Raw genomic sequence first — 15672 nt, forward strand, 5'->3', positions numbered from 1 at the left:
AGCAGCAGGAGAGAAGACCCTGAATCCTATTGAAGCTGGAGAGGCCTTGGCAAAAATGGCCTTATCAAATTCAGGCCCTGTGGGCTGAGGTCTCAGCAATATCAAGGGAGAGGCCTGCCCTATCCTGAGAGGGGTCAGGATCACATCTAGGGTGCCCCATGTACCCCTTGCCAAGCAGAGGGCAGCTCAGATCCTGTGCCACCTACTTCAGATATCATTGCCTAAGGGCAGGTGCCCAGAAGAGCCAGTCTGTTGGCCACAGAGCCAGACACAGTTGGGTTATAGATTTGGAACTATGAGTGTAAGGGATTCATCCTGTAGGAGTTCTCACCCTTCAGACTTCTGCAGACATTTCCATGTCTCCTCCCTCTATTTCCTTCCTCAGCGCACACATTCCACACTGTCTTCGAATCCCAGGAAGTCTTAGTTATTAGGGTAGTTTCTGTTTCTCGGTTTGGGGGACAGAAGTCTAGCCCAGTACAAATCTAGCTCCTCAGCCCTGAGACCTGTGGATGGTATAAACCTAGTAGCAAGGTAGCAATTGCAGGCTAGAACCAAATCCAGGATTTGGGTCAGTGCCCTGTTAGAGGTTTTAGTATTGGTAAGGGCACCACAGCTAAGCCTGACCTATAAAAGGATTCCCTCCCCATGTCCACTATGTATGGGTGGAGGCTAAGGACTTCCTCAGACCCCACAGGTTGCCTGGCTACACTGGGTACAGTGTGAGTGGTGCGCTGTTTGAGGGGACAGCATGCTCAGGAGATTTCACTGGGACTGATCTATAGGCTGGTGTGTATTTGGGGAAGTGGGGGTGGGGGAGAGGTAGATACCTGCTGCCTCTTAAACCACCCTGTGTAAAATCTGCAATACAGCTTCTTCCATGTACCTGTGCCTGAATTGTCTGCAATAAAAAGCAGTTTGTAAACTGTGGTTTCTTTCTTCCTACCTGAGGGTGCTAGGTGGGACAGGGGGATGCTGGGGAACAGTAGGGAACAATGAGTACTGTGGTGATACCATCTCCCCTGCCCTTACAATTCCTGAGTTTTATGATTTTGTGGATCACCTGGGACCTTAGGTTACTGAGACCCATTTCCTAAATGGGAAACAGGTTCCTGCCAATTCAGCTTATTTCTGGGAATCTGAGGGACCATAACCTGGGCGGCTGAGTTGATTCCGTCCTAGGGCGACCAAGAGTCCATGCTCTGGGAGTGGGTATGGACCGGACGGGTTCTGAGGCGAGCAGGGCCTCAGCCCTGTGAACCGGGCTGGCACAGGGGCGGGGCCGCCGAGGACGGGCTCCGGGAGGGGTTTAGGCGTCCGCCCCCAGCCCGGAACCTTTCTTCTCCGGCCTTTGCAGGTTCCGGGAGCCTCGGCTCTTGGGGGCCGGAAGTGGAGGCGGTTGGTGGGGTTGGCGGGGCTCTGGGACGCGTCGCGGGCGGCGGTTTGCGAACTGCGGGTCGACTGAGTGTAGTGACCGGCGTCCCGCTGTCTCGCCCCGTCGCGGCCGGGCTAGGCTGGGCGGTGGGCGGCGGCAGCGGAACGGACGCGGTGCGGACGGGGCGTCCGCGGCTGGGCCCATGGCCTCTTGCGCGAGCATCGACATCGAGGACGCCACGCAGCACCTGCGGGACATCCTCAAGCTGGACCGGCCGGCGGGGGGTGAGCGAAGACAGCGGGGGATGGGCCCTGAACGAGCAGGCAGAAGGGTGGCGCGGGTTTGAACCGCCCTCAGGGCCCGCAGGTCCCTTAGGATCAGCTCTGGATCCTCCCAGATGATGAGGGCGGACGGAGGTCTGAGCCCTAGATCCCTGAGGGTACCCCTTCGAAGAGCGCAGACCCCTGGGTGTAAACCCTCCCCATCCCGGCACCGAGTCGTTCTGCCTTGTCCTTCAGCGTTTTAGCTGAAGGTGAGGCCCCTTCTCTGAATCTGCTGGGTGCCTCTGGGTTCCTGGCCTCCAGGTCTCTACTATTCCGGGGACTGGCCCGGCGCCCCTACCCTTTTGCCATGGTTCAGAGGCCTGGTCCAGGCTCTGTATACCAAATTCCAGGTCTAGGCTTAAGCGCTGGAGAGCTGCTGATCCCCCTCTATAACTTGCCCTTCTCTCTGGAATGCAGACTACAGGCCTGCTGTTCTAAAACTGATTTCCAGGAGGAAAGTGTTCAGCCCCAGTTCCTCCTTCTTTCTGGGAGGAAGGCAAATCACAGACCATACCACCCTGGCTGAATTAGGCTACAAATAATCTGCAAGCCCTAATTTGTTCCATTCATTCATATTTTACTTGGGTTCCTGGTGATACCTCAGAACTTGCCCTCAGAGAGCCCCCAGGACACAGAGAGCTAACAGGGTTGTAATATAATGTTGTCATTGAAAGAGAGGAGTGTTTGGTACTGTGATGGGATGGGGAGGGTGGAGGCTGGTGAGTGCAGAGTGCAGGTCTGGGAGATGAGACTATTTAGGCTAGGTCTTGTAATATCAACAGGGGCTTGGGTGTAATATGAATAGGCACCCAAGGCACCTATGTAGAAGCTACCTATTATGAAGAGGAAGTAGCACGTGTAAGGGCACTAGTTTGTTGGCGGGTTCAGGGATCTGTGAAAAGTTGTAGTGGTTGAAGGGCTGTCTGATGACGGTAGTGTGGATGTGCAGTGTCCACTGCTGAGAACTGATGCCTCCTCAGACCTTGTTTTTACACCTGCTAGGAGGCCCAAACTGGCTGCTTCTGGAAGCAGGCACTGGTGTTCACTCTGGGTGGATTTAGCTAACCCCTGCTCTCTGAGAAAATCTGTCAGCTGCCTGAGACCACTGGGCCCTTTGCCCCAAGCCTGGAACGTGTGCTCCCTTTACTTTCCTGACCCTTCCCATGCCCCCCCCCCACCCCCCCACCTCAAAGCACACAGACTTCCTCTGTGCTGACCCAGGCCTGAATATTAACTGGCCTCACGGGGTCCCTCCCCCAGGTAGAGGAGCTTCATACTCATTCTTGCTCCTGGTATACATCAGTGTTTATGGAATGAGAGATGAACAAAGGGCCCTTCTCCTTCACAGACATGCCTTGCTCAGTTGAGTGTTTCTAGAGCACCTCAGAGTTCTGGAAAGAAACTGCAGGAGAAGCTGGTGGGCAGATAGAGCAACCTTGTCAGAGTGGCCCTCTCTGTCCCCAGGCCCCAGTGCAGAGAGCCCACGGCCATCCAACGCCTACAACGGGGACCTTAATGGGCTCCTGGTCCCAGACCCCCTCTGCTCAGGTGATGGTACCTCAACAAGCAAGGCTGGTCTCCGGACCATGCCACCCATTAATCTGCAGGAGAAGCAGGTCATGTGAGTACCTGGGAGATGGCAATGGTGGTGATAGTATCTTTGAGGCACCTGCTTAGCTGAAGGCATGAGATGAGGGTGAAAGGGGCCGGCAGCCTCTGCTACACCCTGTCTAGATGACTTGGGGCGGAGCACTTAACCACATTGAGCTTGCTCTAGAATGAGAGGCAAGGGCAAGCTTAAGGGCTTGGCCAGGATGCCTGGTTTAGAATGGAAGTAGGTTCATTCCCAAAGAGGGAGGGGAGCAAGGGGAGCTGTGGGTCTGGGACCAGTGGACCAGGCAAAGCTGGGCATCTGGGACTAGACCCCTTCACCAGAGTGGCTGTGTCCTCTTTTCCTCCCAACCCTACCCGTTGAGCCATTTGGTGAACAGGAGACAAAGTTTGTGCACCCTTCCTCTTAGCTGCCTCTCAGGAGATGACAGCTCCACCTGCATTGGGATTTTGGCCAAGGAGGTAGAGATTGTGGCCAGCAGTGACTCTAGCATTTCAAGCAAGGCCCGGGGGAGCAACAAGGTGGGTACAAGGTTGCTGTGGCATGTATAATGTATGGGGGCACACCCAGCCTCTCCTATATCCCCCATGCTGCCAGTTCCTGTGGGGAACACCTTGACATATAGGTAGTATGCCCCAGTTTCAGGAAGCGAGAGTTGGGTGCCAAACCTCTGAGGGAATCTGGCCCCAGGCAGTTTCACTGGGTAGCTGGGCTTGCACCTATGGGTTCTCCCATCCCCAGGGATGCTGGGGACCTCCTAGGCTCTGGGGAAGCTGCCCCAACCCTTAGCTTCTGTGACTTTCCTACCCCTGGGTTCTCAGGTGAAAATCCAGCCTGTCGCCAAGTACGACTGGGAGCAGAAGTACTACTATGGCAACCTGATTGCTGTGTCTAACTCCTTCTTGGCCTATGCCATTCGGGGTGAGTAGAGGCTGGGGAGAGGAAGGAAGTGTTCTGCTAGAAGTCCCAGAAAGCCAGAATCAGCATCAGGCTCAGCCCATCAGGGGTACAGTGGAAGGGTTGTCCATGCTGTCCCAACCTCTGCCAGGCCTTGGGGAGCTGGGTGGGAAAACTAAGCTTGAGGCTATGGTGGTGGCAGTGAGACGGGCAAGGGAAGGGCTTCTCTGTTGCTGCCTGGGCTTGGATACTTGCTCAGGGCCCACTGCTCTCCTGATTCCAGCTGCCAACAATGGCTCAGCGATGGTGCGGGTGATCAGTGTCAGCACTTCGGAGCGGACCCTGCTCAAGGGCTTCACAGGCAGTGTGGCCGATCTGGCCTTTGCACACCTCAACTCTCCACAGCTGGCCTGCCTGGATGAGGCAGGCAACCTGTTTGTGTGGCGCTTGGCTCTGATTAATGGCAAAATTCAGTATCCATTACCTGGTGTGGGGTGGGGGGACTGGACAAGGGTGGGTGGAGCTGGGGCTGCCAGACATGCCTCACCATCCACCTATCTAGCCCTTAACACCCTGTTCAGAGAAGAGATTTTGGTCCATATCCGGCAGCCAGAGGGCACGCCACTGAACCACTTCCGTAGGATCATCTGGTGCCCCTTCATCCCTGAGGAGAGTGAGGATTACTGTGAGGAGAGCAGCCCAACAGTGGCCCTGCTCCATGAAGACCGGGTGAGGGAACTGGGCATGGTGGGGAGGTGTCAGAGCAGCCATAGTGTGGGTGTGGGCTAAACCTCTCTGTACCCTCCAGGCTGAGGTGTGGGACCTGGATATGCTCCGCTCCGACCACAGCACCTGGCCTGTGGATGTCAGCCAAATCAAGCAGGGCTTCATTGTGGTGAAAGGCCACAGCACGGTAAGCCTGCCCTCCCCTCTTCCCTCCTTCATCTCTTCCCCACATCCACAGCTGCCCTGGCAGCTGTACTGGCACTCTGCTCATGGGACTCTGAGCACAAAGTGGTTCTTGCCTGTGGAGCTTATTTCTAACCTAGCTGTGCCATACAGGCCTGGTCTCTATAGTCACCTGTTCATTCATTCAGTCACACGGATGTGCAAGTCCACTGTGGGTCAGCCCAGCTTACTACTATCCTCATTGGAGAGGGGCTCGTTTCCCCCTCTAGTGAGATAGCAAAGTAAAACTCTTTGGGTTCTTCCCAGTGCCTAAGTGAAGGAGCACTCTCCCCTGACGGGACTGTCCTGGCTACTGCGAGCCATGATGGCTATGTCAAGTTCTGGCAGATCTACATTGAGGGGCAGGATGAGCCAAGGTAAGGCAAGGCCTGCAGGATCAGGACCCTCCCCTAGGTAGGAGACCAGGAGAACAGATCACTTACACAGGCCCCTCATCTGCCTGCCTGCAGGTGTCTGCACGAGTGGAAGCCTCATGACGGGCGGCCCCTCTCCTGCCTCCTATTCTGTGACAACCATAGGAAGCAGGACCCTGAGTGAGTGAGTGGGCAGACAAGTGGGTGGTGGGCTGACCGTGGGCTCCTGGCAGGGGTCCCAGCCAACTGCTCAGTGCCACATTGCTCCACAGGATCCCTTTCTGGAGGTTCCTTATTACTGGTGCTGACCAGAATCGGGAGCTGAAGATGTGGTGCACGGTATCCTGGACCTGCCTGCAGACCATTCGGTAGGCAGGGGCTAGGGGCCTCAGCAGGGGTGGCAGGGTTGGGAATGTGGGTTTCTTAAACTCTCGGCCTCATTCACCCTGCTTCGTGGCTCTCTAGCTTCTCCCCAGATATCTTCAGCTCAGTGAGTGTGCTCCCCAGCCTCAAGGTTTGCCTGGACCTGTCAGCAGAATACCTGATTCTCAGCGATGTGCAACGGAAGGTGGGCTGTCATGGGGCACCCTCGGTGGAGCCAGTATCCCTGGGGAGGACGGGGTATGTGGCACATCTGCAGCCCTCATAGCCTCTGAGCTCAGCTGCGAATGCCTGTGCAGGTCCTCTACGTGATGGAGCTGTTGCAGAACCAGGAGGAGGGCCGTGCCTGTTTCAGCTCCATCTCTGAGTTCCTGCTCACCCACCCTGTACTCAGCTTTGGGATCCAGGTTGTGAGTCGCTGCCGGCTGCGGCACACTGAGGTGCTCCCTGCTGAGGAGGAGAATGACAGCCTGGGGCCTGGTGAGCTGCCTTGGGGTTGGCTGTATGTCCATATGCAGGGGGTGCTAAGGCACAGAGAGGGCCAGGGGCTTAGTCATCCACACTGTCCTTTCAGACGGTGCCCATGGAGCTGGTGCCATGGAGTCTGCAGCCGGCGTGCTCATCAAGCTGTTCTGTGTGCATACCAAGTGCGTATGTGGGGGCGGCCCACCAGTGCCCTGCTGTGCCCCTCTCCACTCTACTGACTCTAGCCCCTTTGAGCACTCTGTTCTCCCCCTTGTCTTCCTGCAGGGCACTGCAAGACGTGCAGATCCGCTTCCAGCCTCAGCTGAACCCTGATGTGGTTGCCCCACTCCCCACCCACACTGCCCATGAGGACTTTGGTGAGTAAGGAGTGAAAGAAAGGGAGGGAGGTTGGACTGACTGGGATCTGAGATCTGATTCAAGTGCCACCTTGCTCTGCAGCATTCGGAGAATCTCGGCCTGAACTGGGCTCCGAGGGTCTGGGGTCAGCAGCTCATGGCTCCCAGCCTGACCTCCGACGAATTGTGGAGCTGCCTGCACCCGCAGACTTCCTCAGTCTAAGCAGTGAGACCAAGCCCAAGCTGATGACGCCTGATGCCTTCATGACACCCAGCGCCTCCCTGCAGCAGGTACCCCCTCAGGGTAAGGGGACCTGAGAATGCCTCACCCACAGGCCACAGCCCTCATTCTCTGCATCTCCCCAGATCACTGCATCCCCTAGCAGCAGCAGCAGCAGCAGCAGCAGCAGCAGCAGCAGCAGCAGCAGCTCTCTTACGGCTGTGTCTGCCATGAGCAGCACCTCAGCCGTGGACCCCTCCTTGCCCAGGTGAGGTGAGGGTCAGAGTTGGGGGATGGCAGGGGCTGGTGCCAGGTAATACCAAATTCTGGTTGTTGACACCTTAGCCTTCCTGCTACCAGACCACCTGAGGAGCTGACGTTGAGCCCCAAGCTGCAGCTGGATGGCAGTCTGACAATGAGCAGCAGCAGCGGCCTGCAGGCAAGCCCTCGCAGCCTCCTGCCTGGTCTGCTCCCAGGCCCAGCTGACAAATTGACTCCCAAGGGGCCAGGGCAGGTGCGTGCATGGGTGTGTGAAGTGCCAGGTAGCAGGTGGGTGGCAGCAGTCTCCTCCCATGTACCCCTCCTGCTCACTTTGCTCTGCCTTACATGGTCCATGTTTCCCCTGAGGTCATCTTAACCCCCCATGTTCCCTGGAGGGTATCTCCTCAGCCTCCCCGTCCCCACCTCCTCCCCTGGGTTGTGGCCCTATTTTTGACCTGCGTCTCCCTTCCCCACTGCCTCATCTCTCATCACTTTTGAGACCAGTGCCTTGTCCCTGTGCCCCCCAACTCACTTCCCATCAGTTAAGCTCCATCTTTGGCCCATCTCAGGTGTCTACTGCTGCCTCTACACTGTCCCTGGAGCTACAAGAAGTGGAGCCCCTGGGGCTACCCCAGGCGTCCCCCAGCCGTACCCGCTCCCCAGATGTTATCTCCTCAGCTTCCACTGCCCTGTCTCAGGACATCCCTGAGATTGCCTCTGAGGCCCTGTCCCGGGGCTTTGGCTCCTCTGCACCAGAGGGTCTTGAGCCAGACAGTATGGCCTCAGCTGCCTCAGCACTACACCTGCTGTCCCCCCGGCCCCGACCAGGGCCTGAGCTTGGCCCTCAGCTTGGCCTGGATGGAGGGCCTGGGGACGGAGATCGGCATAGTACCCCTTCCCTCCTGGAGGCAGCCTTGACCCAGGAAGCCACGACCCCTGACAGTCAGGTTTGGCCTACAGCACCTGACATCACCCGTGAGACCTGTAGCACCCTGGCAGAAAGGTGAGGAACTGGGGAGGGAGAAGTGTGCTGGTGGGAGGGACTTCAGATAGAATCATCCACTGCTAAGTTGGCCCGTCCCCTTAGTCCCAGGAATGGCCTTCAGGAAAAGCACAAGAGCCTGGCCTTCCACCGACCACCTTATCACCTGCTGCCGCAACACGACAGCCAGGATGCCAGTGCCGAGCAAAGGTGGGTGCCAACCGACACCATTCCTCTCACAGAGGAGGGCCAGCAAGTGGGCAAATGCTTATCTCTCTCCCTCCCCTTCCCACAGTGATCATGATGATGAGGTGGCCAGCCTTGCCTCTGCCTCAGGAGGCTTTGGCACCAAAGTTCCCACTCCACGGCTGCCTGCCAAGGACTGGAAGACCAAGGGATCCCCTCGGTCCTCACCCAAGCTCAAGAGGAAAAGCAAGAAGGATGACGGGTAGGGAGGGGTCCTGGGGTCAGGGAGAGGGGTGTTCTCCAGGCTGCCTAACGTAGCCTGCGGTGGTTCTCGCCTATGGCAGGGATTCAGCCATGGGATCCCGGCTCACAGAGCACCAGGTAAGTGAGCAAGCCCCCTTTCTACTCACGGGACCCTACCCTGTGAGGGTGGGGGAGGGCTTTGGGCCATTCCCTAGTCTGGTGTGTGGGGATGGGTGGGGCAGACATCATGCGACTGACAGTGCTATTGGCAGGTGGCAGAGCCACCTGAGGACTGGCCAGCACTACTTTGGCAACAGCAGAGAGAGCTGGCAGAGCTGCGGCACAACCAAGAAGAGCTGCTGCAGCGTCTGTGTACCCAACTTGAAGGCCTGCAGAGCACTGTCATGGGCCATGTAGAACGTGCCCTCGAGACCCGGCATGAGCAGGAACGTATCCTTGAGGGTGGTAGCACAGCATTGCATAGGGGCAGGGATAGTATTTCTGGCCTGGGAAGGGGTATGGGACTTGCTCTAGGCCTGTTCCTTAGCTACAGTGTAGAGCGGCGGCTGGAGCGGGCGCTGGCTGAGGGGCAGCAGCGGGGTGGACAGCTGCAGGAGCAGCTGACACAGCAGCTGTCCCAGGCACTGTCTTCAGCTGTGGCTGGGCGGCTAGAGCGCAGCATAAGGGACGAGATCAAGAAGACAGTTCCCCCATGTGAGTTTTGCATGGAGACTGCCTTCAGGTGGGCCAGGTGGGAATGGAGGTACCTGTCAAGCTTCCTCTCCTGGCCCCTTTTCCCCCTCCTCCCCTGCCCTAGGTGTCTCCAGGAGTCTGGAGCCTGTGGCAGGCCAACTGAGCAACTCAGTGGCCACCAAGCTCACAGCTGTGGAAGGCAGCATGAAGGAGAACATCTCCAAGCTGCTGAAGTCCAAGGTGCTATAGGGTCCAAGATGGGGGAGCAGGGTGATTGGTTGGTGGTCCTAGTCAGGCCAGCTTGGGCTCAGGCTTTCAACCCAGCCCCTCCCTCTACCCTAGAACTTGACTGATACCATCGCCCGAGCAGCTGCAGACACTTTACAGGGGCCAATGCAGGCTGCCTACCGTGAGGCCTTCCAGAGTGTGGTGCTGCCGGCCTTCGAGAAGAGCTGCCAGGCTATGTTCCAGCAGATCAATGATAGCTTTCGGCTGGGCACACAGGAATGTGAGTGGGGTCATGTGACCCAAAGTGGGAGGGGCTGTCCTCTTCTCTTCTACATCCCTCTTATGGTCCCTGTGGTCATTTCTCAGACTTGCAGCAGTTAGAAAGTCACATGAAGAGCCGGAAGGCACGGGAACAGGAGGCAAGGGAGCCCGTGCTGGCCCAGCTGCGGGGCCTGGTCAGTACACTGCAGAGTGCCACCGAACAGATGGCAGCCACTGTGTCTAGCAGCGTTCGGGCTGAGGTGCAGCACCAGCTGCATGTGGCTGTGGGCAGGTATGTAGGCAGGGTACTGGGCAAGGTGGTGGGTTTAGGGAGGGCCAGATGGGGCTCCCTGTCTACTTCATCTGCCACTTTTCTTTGCAGCCTGCAGGAGTCCATTTTAGCACAGGTGCAGCGCATTGTCAAGGGTGAAGTGAGCGTGGCACTCAAGGAGCAGCAGGCCGCCGTCACCTCCAGCATCATGCAGGCCATGCGCTCAGCCGCTGGCACACCTGTTCCCTCTGCCCACCTTGACTGCCAGGCCCAGCAAGCCCATATCCTGCAGCTGCTACAGCAGGGCCACCTCAATCAGGCCTTCCAGCAGGTACGACAGGCACTTTCTGACAAGGCCTACACACCATACATTCCACTCCACCCACCTGGCTCTGGGCCTCCAGGCCACTGCCCCTGCTGCTCCCTCTTCCTGGACCTCTTTCTTCCCACCTCAACCCACTTTGCTCTATGACTGTCCTTCTCAGGAAACCTTTCTTAATCTCTTAGGGTGACAATACAGCCCTACAGTGCTCTCTCAGGGCCCCTCTGGAGCCCTCACTGCCCCACTCTGTGGTCATCTTCCCCTAGGCGGCACAGCACAGACAAACAGACGTTCCATACTGCTGTCAGCTGTGAACCCTGCTGCCCTGTTCTCCCCCCAGGCACTGACAGCCGCTGACCTGAACCTGGTGCTGTATGTGTGTGAAACTGTGGACCCAGCCCAGGTTTTTGGGCAGCCACCCTGCCCACTCTCCCAGCCTGTGCTCCTTTCCCTCATCCAACAGCTGGCATCCGACCTTGGCACTCGAACTGACCTCAAGCTCAGGTGAGGGGGGCAGTCAGGGACCAGGAGATGAGCTGTGGGGTAGGGGGTGGGGAGGGAGCAGTTTCATCGGGACTCACATTCCTGCCTGACTCCCCTTCCTAATTTTTCCACCAATCCCCTCTGTCCTCACCTGGCTGAGGCTTAGAGGCCTCCCTTGTCAACAATCCCTCTGGGTCTCGGTGCCACCAGGGGGCGCTCCCATCTGCTCAGGCGCCCACCTGTAGCCTGTCTTTTTCCTCCATCCCCAGCTACCTGGAAGAGGCCGTGATGCACCTGGACCACAGTGATCCCATCACTCGGGACCACATGGGCTCTGTCATGGCCCAAGTGCGCCAGAAGCTCTTTCAGTTCCTGCAGGCTGAGCCACACAACTCCCTTGGCAAAGCAGCCCGGCGACTCAGCCTCATGCTGCACGGCCTTGTGACCCCTAGCCTCCCTTAGCTGCTAAGCCTGCCTTGCCCAGGGGTGGAGTGGCGCTGAAGGCCAGCAGACAGGCCTGGGTCAAGACAGAGTCATGTCTGCCCTTTACCTGCTCGGGCCCCCACCTCTGGGGTGTTTGGGAGTCGGGGGGCAGGGAGCACTGGCCGTGGTCTACAGGTTGTGGTAGCCAGGAGGTTTAGGTTGGGCCCAGGGCAGGTATTGTGCCTTCTTGGGTTCTGCCATGCCTGCAGCATGACCTGGAGATCATGACACCACTTGTTGAATTTTTCCATGTTCCTTTTTACCTCCGATTTGGATCTTTTTGTTTTTGAAAAACATTGAGAAATTCAATTAAATGCTTTTGGAATAAAATGGAGTATGTGTGTGCTTTGGATTTGTCTGTGGTGTGACTCTCATAACTGTCCTTTGTTACCTGCTCCCTCTCTTCTGCCCGTGGAGCTCTTGTCTAGGCCAACCCACCCCAGGGGTCTGGGCACTCATCTACTTAAGTGCCTTCCCACATCTTGCTTCTCCGTCTCTGGGGCGAGGGTCTGGGGCTTTCTCAGCACCAGCCTGTACCCCTGGGCACTTCTGATCTCTAGCGGCCCTTCTCACTTTTCTGCCAGTCTGGGTGCTGGAGGTGGGGCCTCTGGCTGGCTCGGGAGCCCCGCCCCCGACTCCCATCCAATCCCTGCCCCTCCCTCCGGGGGCTGGGCCTACGGGCTGCACTCCAAGCAGCTAGCTCCCGCACTTAGGCTCCCAGCCAGGAAAGATGCACGGATACTACCGTTGCTGCTGCTGCTGCTGCCTACGGCCGCCCGGTACCCTAAAGCTGTTGCTGTTGCTGCCGCTTGGTGAGTGTGGGTGCCCTGGACTCGGTCTGGGCTGCACCCCCTCCCCCTGGCCCGGCCAGGCTGGGTATGGGGTGTGTGCGGGAGCTGGGGGCACAGCCTTCCCGGAAGAGTTACAAGGGCTCCACGAAGGTGTGCTGGTGGCTTCAGGAAGGAAAAGTGAGGGGCACAAACTGAGCCCCAGTTACTCAGGGAAGGACTCCAAAATTCTGCAGCCTCTCTTCTGATAAAGTCTGGATCCTAATCCCTCTCTATCCTGCCCTGTCTCATCCAAAAAAGTACCCATCTATCCTTAGGGATGAGGTGGGAGGGCCAGGTGAAGCTCGTCTAGGGGGCAGAGACTGGACATGCTCCCTTTTGTCCTGACTCCTTCACTTGGGCCATCCTCAGGCCACCTGGGGCCCCAGAAGCTCACAGGAAGAACTGACCCCTGGGACACGATGCCCCCGCCCCTCGCACAAATCCCATTCCAGGTCCTGCCTTTAAGGGGGTTGAGGTAGATGATCCCCAGACATGCCCCTCAGTTCCCTGGGGTGCCCTTTTCACGCTGAGTCATGTCCCCAGAGGAGCGTTCCCAGGTAAACAAGCCCCTGGGGATTGGAGGCGGCCGACTCATCCTATCAACCATTCTCCCCCCTCACCCCCCACCCCCCAAGTCCTTGTACCTACCCTGGCAGCAGCCACAGCGGGCCCAAACCTCTGTGACACCATATACCAGGGCTTCGCTGAGTGTCTCATCCGCTTGGGGGACGGCATGGGCCGCGGAGGCGAGCTGGAAACCATCTGCAGGTACCGGCGGGTGCAGGTGGGAGGCAGCGGCCCAATCCGAGCCACCCTCGGGGCCTGAACCTCTTCCTTCCCCATCCAAAATCTTCTCGCCCCACCTAATCCCCCTAATCCCCCTAATCCCACTCCCTTAATAGGTCTTGGAATGACTTCCATGTCTGCGCCTCCCGGGTCCTGTCGGGCTGCCCAGAGGAGGCGGCCGCTGTGTGGGAGTCACTACAGCAAGAAGCTCGCCGGGCTCCGCACCGGGATAACTTGCACACTCTGTGCGGTGCCCCCGTACGCGTCCGGGAGCGCGGCGCAGGCCCGGAGACCAACCAGGAGACGCTGCGGGGGACAGCGCTTGCACCCGCCCTGGCCCCCGCACCCCCGCTGCTGGCGGCTGCTCTGGCGCTGGCCTGCCTCCTTGGGCCTCTGGCCTAGCCAGTCGGGCCTGCAGGCAGCGCCGGTGCCTCCCCTGCTCCGGCGGCCGCGTTGTCTGGGCTCCGCAGAGCGGCACGCTTTCATTAAAGGTATTTATATTTGTACTAAGCTCCTTCCTTTCTCCCGGCTGTGGCCCTGCTTGGCTGGGGCGGGGCCCCCAGAAGCTGATCCTCCGCATAGGATGGGTGGGGAAGAGGGCTGCCACAGAGGACTCAGTTTCCCTCCTTACGCTCATTTCTGCCGGCGGCGCAGAGTTTCCACTGCGCACAGGTCCTAAGAACTACGACGGAGACCCGAGATCTGCAGGAACGCACGGCCTTTCTCTGCCTTCCTGGGCTGGCTGGGGTGGGGACCTGACTGAGTCGGAAGACGGGAGTTCTCAGCCCTTCCCTCCTTGTACTGCCTGCTCCTCCTGCCCTGGCCCCTAGGTGCACTGCCCTCAATCCCACACCCCACCCCATCCTGTCCACCCCCGCACCCCCACCCCCAGGCTCATTCCAGCCTCCAGGCTCTTGACCGTCTCCTCCTCCTCCCTCTGCTGAACTGTTATCTCAGCCTTCAAGACACAGCTCAGACTATGTGCTCAGTCCCCTCCTCTGGGTTCCTTGTCCATCTGAGGGGGGCCTGTTCCAGAAGGTGGGGAGCCCCTGTTGAAGTCCACATTCAAGCTCCTGACATGACCTGAAGCTGCAGAAACTGGGGTCACAATAAGGGATTCTCTGGCCACAAGCTTGTTCTTTGAGAAGAGGTATGCAGGGTGAAGTCAAAACAATCCCAGAAGGCTTTCTGGAAGCAGTGGAATGAGAGTGTGTGGTGTGTTCATCCTGCTGGAAAGGAAGGGCAAGACTCAGCACATGGGCAGAATCTGAGGAAGGAAGGGGCTTCAGAGAGGGTGGGACCCTCTTTTGACCAGTCCTTTACCATCACCACCAGGACCCTATTCCAAGCCATCACCCCATGACTTCTGTAGGGCATGGCCATCGTCTCCTCACTGGTTTCTATTGTTACTCCCTGCACTTTATTCTCTACTTTCTAAATTGAAAAGTTGATCCCTATCTTAAGCTTCTTCTCCTTGTCTACAAGGCCCTACATAAGCCAGCTCTGTCCACTTCTGCAACTCCCCTCTGTAGCAGCACAGAAGAGCTATCCACCTACCCAGTCCTTGAGGTCAGGGGAGGCTTCAGAGAAGTGGCACTCACATAGGGGTGATAAGAGGTAAAGATGTGAGACTTACAGGTGTTGGGCTTTACAAGAGGGGGTCCTCAAACCCATCAGCCAGGAGGGAAAGAATGGTGGGAGCCCAGATCTCAGCAGACCAAGCTTATGCTGAAGCCCATGCTGGGGGGCTGCTGTCCCCTTGATGAGACCTTTGTTTGGGCTCTAGTGTGACAGGTGCTTCTACCCACATGTGTAGAAACCTTACTTCATCCATGCTTCCTAATTAACTCTCTCTCTCTCTGCCCTTTGCTCTCCCTTCCTTTACTCCTGTGCTTCCTGCACCTGGACTTTTATCCCCACTTCTGTCTCCCAACCAGTCATTCCCCATCTTCTCACATCACCTGAAGAAGAAAGTTCTGGGGAAAACCCTCCTAGATCTGCCCTGTTTCTTTTTTTTGTTTTGTTTTGAGATGGGGGGGGGGTCTCATTATGTTGCACAGGCTGGTCTCGAACTCCCAGGCTTAAGTGATCCTTCTGCCTCAGCCTTTCAAGTAGCCAGGATTATAGATGTGTGCCATTGTGCCTGGATCATCTACCCCCACTTTGACCTCCAGAATTTACTAGAAGGAAAGAGATGAGAAACATCATCACCATGATGCTCTGGCCTGGGCAGCTGTGCCCAGGGCGCAGTTAGCTCGGCTATCATCAGCCCATCCTTCTCCTCCAGGCCTGATGAGGATCCCAGGCACCTTTTATTCTTCTGGGTCTTTGTACATCTAGTCTCTTTGCTCAGAATACCCTTCCCCATTTCCTCCTCCTGAACTCCTATTTCTTGCTCAGCATCACCTCCTCCAAAAAGTATTCCCTAACCCCAGCTACAAGCTGAATCAGAAGCCTCCTCTAGGTCTACACAGATCCTGTGTTCTCTTCTGACTCAGTACTGATAGCACTGGCTTGTTGTTGTCTAGGTCCAGGTAAGAATTTCTCCCCTGTGGACTCCCCAAGGGCAGGGAGTCCACTTTGTGTCTCTATCACCCAGCCTAGGGCTGGGTATAAAGGGTGCACATGTGGGAATGTGTGGGATGAAAGAATCTCTAAGTCCAGCTTAGGAAGTGTTACAGTCAGCAAGAGC

The 15672-nt window shown here is 57.4% G+C and overlaps 2 protein-coding genes across 4 annotated transcripts; both read left to right on the plus strand.

Moving 5' to 3' along the window:
* Window positions 1–1365: 1365 nt before the first annotated feature.
* Window positions 1366–11716, plus strand: EDC4 (enhancer of mRNA decapping 4). 3 transcript variants are annotated; one of them, XM_045533554.1, is made up of 29 exons: window positions 1366–1659; window positions 3163–3319; window positions 3720–3831; window positions 4132–4231; window positions 4491–4680; window positions 4789–4936; window positions 5016–5120; window positions 5423–5532; window positions 5626–5709; window positions 5802–5897; window positions 5995–6097; window positions 6210–6390; window positions 6485–6557; window positions 6661–6752; window positions 6835–7022; window positions 7098–7219; window positions 7312–7465; window positions 7782–8215; window positions 8300–8404; window positions 8490–8642; window positions 8725–8761; window positions 8896–9073; window positions 9182–9337; window positions 9441–9556; window positions 9659–9824; window positions 9911–10097; window positions 10188–10407; window positions 10739–10902; window positions 11151–11716. In XM_045533554.1, exons 1-29 carry the CDS (start codon window positions 1578–1580, stop codon window positions 11341–11343), a joined length of 4206 nt encoding a protein of 1401 aa, XP_045389510.1. In that variant the 5' UTR covers window positions 1366–1577; the 3' UTR covers window positions 11344–11716. The 3 variants fall into 3 exon arrangements, with proteins under 3 accessions (XP_045389510.1, XP_045389507.1, XP_045389508.1); XM_045533552.1 differs by having other exon boundaries at window positions 1376–1659; window positions 7297–7465; XM_045533551.1 differs by having other exon boundaries at window positions 1372–1659; window positions 8896–9337.
* Window positions 11717–12044: 328 nt separating this feature from the next.
* Window positions 12045–13486, plus strand: NRN1L (neuritin 1 like). The gene is made up of 3 exons (XM_045533555.1): window positions 12045–12176; window positions 12830–12962; window positions 13097–13486. The coding sequence occupies exons 1-3, from the start codon at window positions 12095–12097 to the stop codon at window positions 13380–13382; spliced, it is 501 nt and encodes a 166-aa protein (XP_045389511.1). The 5' UTR covers window positions 12045–12094; the 3' UTR covers window positions 13383–13486.
* Window positions 13487–15672: the final 2186 nt, after the last annotated feature.

The sequence above is a fragment of the Lemur catta genome, chromosome 20, assembly GCF_020740605.2.
Source record: "Lemur catta isolate mLemCat1 chromosome 20, mLemCat1.pri, whole genome shotgun sequence".
In the NCBI taxonomy this organism is placed as follows: domain Eukaryota; kingdom Metazoa; phylum Chordata; class Mammalia; order Primates; family Lemuridae; genus Lemur; species Lemur catta.